Source organism: Spinacia oleracea, chromosome 3, assembly GCF_020520425.1.
Source record: "Spinacia oleracea cultivar Varoflay chromosome 3, BTI_SOV_V1, whole genome shotgun sequence".
NCBI lineage: Eukaryota > Viridiplantae > Streptophyta > Magnoliopsida > Caryophyllales > Amaranthaceae > Spinacia > Spinacia oleracea.
This window is the reverse complement of record NC_079489.1, coordinates 40,620,251-40,630,557: the sequence shown is the minus strand read 5'-3', so window position 1 is coordinate 40,630,557 and position 10,307 is coordinate 40,620,251. Positions and strand designations below refer to the sequence as shown.

Genomic DNA, 10,307 nt, shown 5'->3' with positions numbered 1-10,307 from the left:
AATTAGGGTTGATGACGTCATAAGGGTATTTCGTGTAATAAGTATTGAAATAGGGGTATTTTATGTATTTCTGAAAGTCGAGGGGCATTTGGTGAATTACGCGAAAATTCGGGGGTATTTCATGAAAAATCCGTATTATTAATATATATTTAATATTAATTAAAATATTACGTATTTGACATTCTCAATGATTCTATGGAGTAATATTTATCGTTAATTCAATTTTAGTCTTTCTAGATCTAAATAATATTTAATTAACATTTGATACTTTAAAATATATTTAATATTTGATTTTGTGACTGAACTTTCCAATTTGGCGGTATGAAACCTCTTGGTATGAAATCTCTTGAAAAAACTCTCCTTTATATATATATATATATATATATATATATATTAGATTAATTACAGATTATTATTATTTATTATTTAGATATTAATTATTAATTAATTATTAATTATTTATTCTATAGTTATTAATTTTTAATATTAATTAATATTTTATATTATTATTCTGTAATTAACTAGTGAATAAATAATTAATTATTAATTTCTATTTATTATTTATTTATTATTTATTATTTATTATTTATATCAGTAGTATTATGTTAAACTCAGTTCTAAAGAACAAGGTCTGAGACTCTTACCACGGTACCACCGTTTTATTCCCTTCATTTAAAAGAAAGGGAAAAATCAAAAAAGCCCTCAACGTTCTAGAGTGTTCTTTGTTTAATCGGAACCCTCCAGAAGCACCTTCACTCTTTTTCTTTTCCTCGCCTCCGCCCCAAATCAAACTCCCATATCTTTTCTCTCCCTCCTTGACAACCATCAGTTCATCTCTCTAAATTTTCTCTGTAACAACAATGGCGAAGTACGGCGAAGGAGACAAGCGGTGGATAGTCCAAGACCGACCCGACGGCACAAACGTCCACAATTGGCACTGGGCAGAAACAGATTGCCTCGGATGGTCTAAAGACAAACTCTCAGATTCTCTCTCTTCCCTCACCGTCCTGTCGGGGGAAGGAAACCTCTTCCTCAAAATCAACAAACTCGACAAGCTCGAAGGAGAAGCGTATGTCAATATCCGAAAGGGAAAGATCATTCCCGGATACGAGCTTTCAATGACGCTCTCTTGGGAGGGGGAAGTGAAGGATGAATCTGGAAATTCAATTTTGAAATCGAATGGTAAAGTTGAGATCCCGTATTTGTCGGATGAGAATGCGGATGAGGACCCGGAAGTTAGGGTTTCGTTCGAGGACGAGGGTCCGGTCGGGAAGAGGATCAAAGATGCGTTTATGGCAAAGGGTAAGGCGGTGGTGTTGGAGAAGGTGAGGGAGTATGTTGAGAGTATGGCGAGAGGTGGGCCGTGTAAGGAAGAACTTGAGGTTAAGAAGGTTGGCACTAAGGCGGCAGCTGAGGGTTCCGGCGGGGAAAATAAGACAGTGGGTTCGGCAGCTGTGGAGGTGAAGAAGGAGGTGAAGAAGAGTGAGGAGAAGAAGGGGTATAAGACGATAAAATTGAGTGAGAGGTTTAGGTGTAGGGCGGGGGATTTGTATGAGATAATGATGGATGATAATAGGTGGAAGGGTTTTACACAAAGTAATGCTAAGATTAGTAGGGAGGTGGGAGGAGACTTTAGTATTTTTGACGGGTCCGTCACCGGGACTAATGTGGAGTTGCAGGAAGGGAAGCTGATTTTACAGAAATGGAGGTTTGGGAATTGGCCTGATGGTGTTTTCTCTACGGTAATTTCAATCTTAATCTGCAACTTTTCCAGGATAATTTTTTAATGCTTAAATCTGAATTGTTTGATTTATTGTGGTTGCTAGTTGATGTTTGATTTTCACGGCATTTGGAACTGATGATTGGAATTTGGTTTCGTTAGTTGGTGTTGTTTGCTTTTTAGATGTGGAATTTGAACAGGCGGTTAGGATCACTATTATATGATAAAAGTTTTTGATTAGAGGATGAGGAATTGAAGACTTGATGCTGCTTGTTATTATAGTTGTCGTTTGATTTATATTGAGCTTGGATTTGCTGTGATATTTGGAGCTACTAGTACAATTTTGGTTGATTGGAAGTGGTTTACTAGTTTTTATAGTTGTTGCGCAGTTTTTCTATATGAGATTCAAATTGGCGGGTAGGACATTGGAGGGAATCATGCTGAATACTGAACTATATTATATGGAATTTTGTTGTTTGATAACTTTTTCTTTTTACAACCGCTACAGTTGTTTGATACTCAAAATCTACATATCAGTAGAGTAAATCTCGAAAAATTTGGCTATTGACTATACAACTTTGGAGTTTAGATGGCTATTTTTCCCCTTTAGTGGGAGACTTTATTCAGACAAGCACCACAACCATTCTACTAGAAATGTTTCCTCCTTAGTAAAGGTCTTTTAGTTCTTAATAAGCGGGTTAAAGTTCTAGTTCAATTGCCCAATTGTTGATTTCTTGAAGGCATCGGCTCGGTTTCCCAAATTGATTGTTTTGATTCATAGTAAGAATGTAACATAAACCCAAAAGGCTTATAGTAACGACACGAGTAAGTCTAAGTAGGGTAATTTGGTGCTTGGAATTTAATTTGTGTAAGTTATCTTTTAGAGATTTGGAGGAAGTGGTTCTTTAGTTTGGTTTTTTTTGGTAGGGAGTGTAATTATGGGCGTAAATGAGCCCAACCGTGTACTACCCCATTCGTGTTCATGTTCATTTAATTTAGGCGAGCTCGAGCCAGCCTCAGTTTTAAAAAGCGCGCTTAAAGCTCGAAAGCCCAGAAGCTCACAACAAAACGCTTCTAGCGACATACAAGAAGCGCGCGCTTCTTAGCGCGTCGGTGCTTCTGCGCTTCCTGTAGTCTAGGAACATCAGATCCTTCTTTTTATAAAAAATAAAGCCACGTGACTCTAATATTCTTTTTTAAAGTATCACGTGATTTTTTTTAAAAGCGAATATTTGGGAAGTTTTTGAAAACCCTAGTGCAATTTTCTCCCGTAGCCTGATTTCTCTAGCCTTCTCGACGAATTTTTCCCGTTGGATGCTGAATTTTTCTTTCATAGTTTTGATTTCTCTTTCTATTTTCATCTTTTCTTTCCATATTTTCTGAACTTTTGAAAATTTATTATTTCTTTCCGGGTGCGCTTCGCCTACGAAAAGCGTGCGCTTTGTGCTTAAGCTCCAGGGCCCTTTTGCTCTTCAGTGCGCTTCGCGCGTTTTGAAACTAAGGAGCCAGCTTTCAATCGAGTTCAAAAATCTGTTTAAGCTTGATTCATTTAAGAGATTTTGTGTTCGTGAACGGTTCATGAGCGTGTTGTTATTAATCGAGTCAAATTTATAAACGAGCTTTTTTCTTTAAAGGAGCTTTGCGATTTAGAGTTCAATCATTTGAAAATACAATTTTGAATGTGCATTAATTTCACCTTTTAAATTCAAAATATTTTTATTCTATGATATATATTTTTTGGAGGTTAAAAGTGAAAATACGAATTTTATCTATAATAAAATAATTATGTATGGAAAATATGATTATGAACACAAATAGACGAGCTTGTTCATGAACATAAATATATGAGTTGTTCATGAACTTATATGAACAAGCATGCGTATATTCATGTTCAAGCTCGTTTATTAAATGAGTTTCAAAAGTTCTTCAAGCTCGACTCATTTATTAAATAAACGAACATGAACGAGCTTTAATCCAGCTCGAACCCGAGTAGTTTATTGAGAGTCTCGGCTCATTTGCATTTGTATTCCCTGTTTGATAATTTCAACAATAGTTTGAAAATCAGTGGAGTATGTCTCGATAAAATTGTTAAGTTGGGCGACTGTGATGGTAGGTAATAAGAGGTTTTAAGTGAACTGCTAGTGTATGCCAAAAATTTTGGAGTTGTGGACAAGGTGGTGTTGATGTTTATGAGTTAGATGTACTTTACTTGGTAGATTGCTATTCTTTAGGACTGTGACTGATAAACAAAACACTACTACCATAGTTGGCATAGTATGAGAAAAGTTTCAACCTTTGAGTAAAGGAGTTTAGATCTTGATGAGCAGGGGTAAGCTAAAGCTTATACATGGTATCTTGTCAGGACGTTCTTCAGATGTTTAGCTCCTTTTGCTAAAGTGTTGATTACAGGTTTAATGTTTATTGATGAGTTTTGGTTGATAGTTAGAGTTGGAGTAGGACAGGTCCAAAGACATATAGCCACGACTAAAGTATTTGCAAGGGGCAATTTGTGGAAACATGGAGCAAACATAAGGCTACTTCAGGGACTCTTAGGACTCTAGGTAGTCAAAAGTTTTCCAGCAATGCCAAAAGACATTGTATTGCCTTGCTCATCTCTTATGCTTCTGCTATTGACTTGGTTCCATTATATCAGGTCGGCACAAGGTTTTAAGCAATTTAAATGGCTATTAAATCTCTTCGCTTCCTTTCCATGAAGTAGAAGATGGTCGTCCCGTTGTCATCCCGTTATCGCTTCTGGGTCAATTAGAAACAACCTCTCTACAATTGCAAGGGTAAGGTTGCGTACGTCCGACCCCTATTACCCCGCTTCTTGCGGGAGCCTCTTTGAGGCAATGGGGTAATGATAATAATATTAATTTCTATGTTACTCCGACACGGCGTCTGGCGGTGGGTGTCGGTGTCGACACGACCCGACCCGCGACACGACACTCGACACGTGTCCGGGGAGGTGTCGACACCGGTGTCGGAAAAGAATCCAAAAATCAGGTGTCGAACTCTTTCTCTTTGTTGTAGATCTGAACTTTATCGAAAAAATAATGGGCTTTTGATCTCCTTGGTGAGGCGAATCGGCCGGAAAAAATGGCTGAAATAGGGGTACAGGAGAGAAAGAAGAAAGAGAAGAAAGAAAAGAGAAAGAACGGTTGAGGAGAGAGAATGAAGAAAACAGAAAGTCAGAAAGTGGGTTGTGGTCCAACCCTTCATCTTTTATTAACTTTTTTGATATATATTTTTATTTATTTATTTATTAAAGTTCTGTACAACCCTTCATCTTTTATTAAGAGTGGGGGAATCTTTTATCTTTTTGAGGGCTTTTTTTGGTTTTTAAAGTTCTGTAGAAAGTGGGCCTTTTTTTAGTATTTCGTATTTTATTTTTTTATTTTTTTACACCATTCACCTTTCCTAGATAAGACTTTTATCTTTCTTATACAAAGACTTTTACCTTAGCCTATTAAATACATAATATGGATTACCATATCATTATTATTTTTAATGTTTACTTTTAGAAATTTTTTCCGACACTTTATATGGTAACCGTGTCTAAAAATCTAGTCAAGACACTCCTTTGACCGTGTCGAAGTGTCTACAAAAATTTGGATGAGAGTGTCGGATACTCTGACACCCGTGTCTGACACGACACTGACACCCGTGTCTGAGTAACATATATTAATTTATTAGGTGGTAGTTGTTAGTGGAATACTTTTTTAATATAGTTAGTGAGAAATGTAACTTTTTTGAGGATGAGTTGGGGGTTGAATTTTTTAATGCTTTTTTAGAAAGTAGGAAAATAAATGGGTCCTTGATGAAGTGAGAGAAAGGAAATAATATTAGTAAGAGTATGCCATTTATAGAAACGGGGCGAGTATGAAAGGACGATTTTAAAGCGAGACGAGTATTAAGGGACGGAGGAAGTACTACTATAACCATAAGTCATTGTCCAAGATTCATTTCCAAAGTTTATGTACGAAGTACAAAAATATATTCATACCAAGAAAATAATGTTTTAATAAATTGGAACAAGAATGGGCTTCTCCAACAGGTCACTCCCATACATGAGCAAAATAAACATAGACCTGTTGACCTTACAAATTGTGTACTTGATTGAAACTGCTGGAGAACTGGACCTTGGGAATATTAAATTTATTGTAGAATGTAGATGAATTGGTGCTAATTGTTAACACACTATCCTTCAAAACATTCGTTAAATTTAACATGTAGATTGTAAAGCATTTGATTTTGTGCTTCATCATCTTCCTGCAACTGTTTACACCTTTTTGTGGGGAGACCTTATCCCAAGTGACTTAGAATACCAAATACCAGAAACTGACCTGCCATGAGCAACTCTTTGAAAGTGGGTAAGCATTAGAAGGCTTCCTCATTGAGCTGGAACCAGAGAAGGAAAACCAATATAGGTCAAGACTTTTGCTGTGAAGACATGAAAGTAGAAACTTTAGAGGGATCACCTAGTTAATTTAAAATCTTCGTTAAAATAAGTGCATTCTGTTCAGGCCATGTACTTTATGTTAAAATAGGATCATACTCGGACCTTTCCTGCCGTCCACAATCCATTATCGACAAGAATTGAGTTAGATAAGCTAACCACTAAAAAAAACTACAAGGCGACATTGGAAGTTATTTGAGTAGTAAAGCATAAACGAAACCTCACAAAGAATGTGGGAGTATTAGTATTCTCTTGATGAGATTACCAATCACAAAAGCATTACAACGCAGTTTATAATGGGTAAAGCGGTTTAAGCAGAATAGATCGTTGTGCAGGTCCAGACTGAGAGGGAGTTGTAGTAAGGGAGAAGCTCCAATTTAAAAGACTTCAACTCTGCCTGCTTTATAGGACACTATGTGCTTGTTTAATTGACCAAAAAAATGGTGGAGTTTGAAAATCATGAGAATTTGGACATGTGGGAGTTGTTAGATTGACAACAACTTGTGGAAATGTAGGAATTATGAATTCCATGTAATTGGAAATTCCTCTGGGTATTTTTAATAATCCATTCCCCCCTAGCTAACTCAGAAATCCCATGATTTGTATTTTCCTTCATGTCAAGTACCTTACTTTTAAAAGATGGAGGCGGAGGCGCACAATGAAGGAGCGCGCCTTTCATACGCAAGGTGCACAATGTTTTTAACTTTTGTTGGTATTTATTTTCTGAAAAAAATAATCAAAATAGTATTACTTGTTGTCACAAAGGTAAAATGGTAATTACAGTATAATCAAAAGCTCTAGTTAGGGAAAAAAACAAACAAAAAGTGGATTGAGGAAATTTTGAGTACCTTTTGAGTCCTTGGATATTTATTTAGATTCTTAAAAAAAGTGTGCCATACCATATATAAAACAATTACTCTAAACAGAAAATAGAGAAATTACATGACCTCTCGCTCAAAGAGATAAGGAAAGTATTGAAAAATTTATGGTGTTCTCTCTTTTTTTTTGTTGGAAGGGAATAGAAAAATTATCATTAATAAATCACCATACTGCATCTACAATAATAATTAGCCCTAAATAACCTATAATCTAAAACATCAATATGAAATTCTTGATTCAATTTACTAGTATGCACGTTTCGGAACCGCTTCTTTGATATTGTACTATTACAACCATAATCGACTTTAGATAACTCAATATCTTTAATGCCTGATGTTAGCAATTGAAACCTGATCTTCATCTTGACGTTCTTGATGTTCAACCAGTAATATTCTTCCCTAATACACATGGATCTACAAAATAACCTAAGAAACAAATTTCCTCGAAGGAAAAGAAAAGCCCTGTTTTTCAAGGGAGGAAAGGTCCTCGCACAAGGAGGAAGCATTATTATAACCTAAAGACAAACAAAATTAAAGGAATGACCAACAAAATAATATATTGGGGCTTTCCACCGGTAAAATTGATGGAAGCACCTTCAAAATTCACTAGAGGAAGCTAGGGTTTGAGAGGGAGAGAGAGGGAGGAGGAGCGGCGGGTGATAGTAGACTAAGGGAACTCCGTTCTCTCTTTTCTTTTTAATATAGTAAATTCTAACGGTTAGGGAGCTATTAAAGTCTCGTAATTTTGGTCTTTCTTTTTAAAAAATAGTGCTAGTCAACAATTGGAGCCTTATACCGTTAGGCGCGTAAAGCGCTGCTCCTTGAGCGTGCGCCTTTTGGAGGGTGTCTGAGCATGTCATGGCTAGGCGCCAGGACATTCAGCCGAAGCCTTGGGCGTGCTTTTTAAAACTAAGATGTCAACCGAACAAGTTCAAGAAATACCTTGGAATTTGATGTGGAATATTAATTCCCATGAAATACAAGTTCCTATGGGGAGTTATTTCCCATATCAACCAAATAAGCACTAAGAAAAATGCACACTAATAAGTAATGATGATCCACTAGCTGTTACCCGCCAAAATATATCGTAGGAGATGGGAGTAGTAGCGTGGGACGTTGATTCGTACAAGAAAATGAATCTTGCAATGGTATGCTTTATGCAATGGTATGCAGTATTATCCGCTTGTGAAAGTTTGAGGTGGGATAAGTCATGAACTATCCTAGGGAAATTATTAATCAGTACAGAGCTTCCCTGACTTAAATATTCGCCCAAGGAGTCATGTTCATCTGGACAAAGCAATGGTGAAAGCCTTTTTTATAGGGACAAGTTATGAATTCAAAGTTTAGTTGCTCAACTGTAGTTAGAGTAATCAGAGTAGTTCGATTATGTGTAGTATTCATTTCTGTGAAGGGGGGGTTGATTGTTCATTACTGAAGTCTGAAACTGATTTATCATCTATGTGTTGATCTGCATATTAGTTCAGTTGAGGTACTTTGAAGGGAGTAACAGGTATAATAGCATATAATAATAGCATCCTGCAACAACTACGACATGTTTGTGGAAAAATCAACAGTGTCTGGAAATACCTTTGCTACGGGGACCTGTTGTGTTTTTTATGGTTTCTGTTGTCCTTTTAAGTATAGTTCTTCTGTAGTCTCATTATATTCGATTTGTTCAGGTCAAACTGATATTCGAGGAGCCGGAATCAGGCGTCACTGTCGTTAAATTGGTTCAGACTGATGTTCCTGAAGAAGACAGGTTGGTTGTAGTTAGGGTCACTATACTCCTTATTCTTTTACTTGTACGTACAATGTCTTCTGATTTTAGATAGATTAACGGTCTTCAATCTGATGCAGATATGGGAATGGAACTGTTGTGGAGAACACAGAAAGAGGCTGGCGAGATCTCATCTTTCAAAGGATACGAGCAATCTTTGGCTTTGGACTTTAAGTGCTGAACTGGGAACATTTATTTCCTTCTTCGTGAAACACACCAATTGATAATCCTTTTGTTAAGCCATGAACGATATTTGGTGAAGTGGCTGGACTATTTCTCGGATAATCATGCCATCCATTTGTCATATTATTGTAGACCAGTGGTTATTTTTCAGAAGTTTTGAACTGGTGAAGTTGGTCCTTCTCTTCTGGTCTTTTGGTTTGTTGCATTGTGTTTCTAGTTTGACATAATAGTTAGCCTGCCGCCAATTAAGTGGTCGACCATTGAACTGAGGAAGGATCTGGTTTTTCTTGCTAAATTCTTGGAAGGGGATATTTCCTCTATGTTCTTGATTGCTCAATGGTCTGTTTGGAAACCGGAATTTCATTAGAAATCCTATGTTTGCATGGACAAGAATTTCAAATCAGGCGTTTGGCACAAATTCGATCACAATTGAAAAACCGTGTAAAGTAGTGTTGTAATTGATGTCGCCGACGAACATGGGCTTCGCTATAAAACAACTTACATGTTTAGACTTAACCAACTAATAGTGGATTTCGTGAAATTAAGTCCAACTTACATGTTTGCTTGTGTGTTGGATCCATACATACAAGTTTACGAACATGGCTGCGATAATTGAGATACGATGAGTCCAACGCTATATCTCACACCAACTTCCAAGAAAACTTTTACCTACAACCATCTCTAACAACTATGACCGAAGATGGACAGATAGAAGAGTTAATACTTACATGAAGAATAGTAATTGAGTGATGATTTGTTGATTTAAGTAAGATTAGTGATTGTGGGAAGGAGATTTATAAAGATGCGGCCGGGAGAGTAAAGTATGTACTATTATGCCAAAATTTCATTTTTTCTAATAACATACATTAGTATATAATAGTAACGGGTATTCAAGTACCCGCGGGTATAAAAGAACGACCCATGAGCTAATTTGGGATTTTTTTTTAATACCCGGTTTTCCTTATCGAATCAACGGGTTAGATATTGCGGGTCGAGTATTTTTTAACATCCCTAACTACCGCCCACCATTTTCGTCCATCCACCATTCCACGTTCACTGCATCTATCCAACATCTTCCCACCACCTCCACGCACCACCTCTGCCCACCACCTTCGCTTACCACTTCCACCTTGAATTTATGAATTCGAGCTACTTTCTTCTAACTTTGGTTAATTTTTTTAATCAAATTGAAAAGATATTCGACATCATATTCAATTTATTTGCAACAATTATGGATTGGAGGTTAAACCTTTACAATGAAATCCATAACCAATGAATCAAGAACAAGGG

The 10,307-nt window shown here is 36.7% G+C and overlaps 1 protein-coding gene across 1 annotated transcript; it reads left to right on the top strand.

Moving 5' to 3' along the window:
- The first annotated feature begins 709 nt into the window (after nucleotides 1–709).
- LOC110796594 (uncharacterized) lies at nucleotides 710–9,312 on the top strand. Its single transcript, XM_022001653.2, has 3 exons — nucleotides 710–1,742; nucleotides 8,737–8,816; nucleotides 8,915–9,312. Exons 1-3 carry the CDS (start codon nucleotides 861–863, stop codon nucleotides 9,006–9,008), a joined length of 1,056 nt encoding a protein of 351 aa, XP_021857345.1. The 5' UTR covers nucleotides 710–860; the 3' UTR covers nucleotides 9,009–9,312.
- The last annotated feature ends 995 nt before the right edge of the window (nucleotides 9,313–10,307 follow it).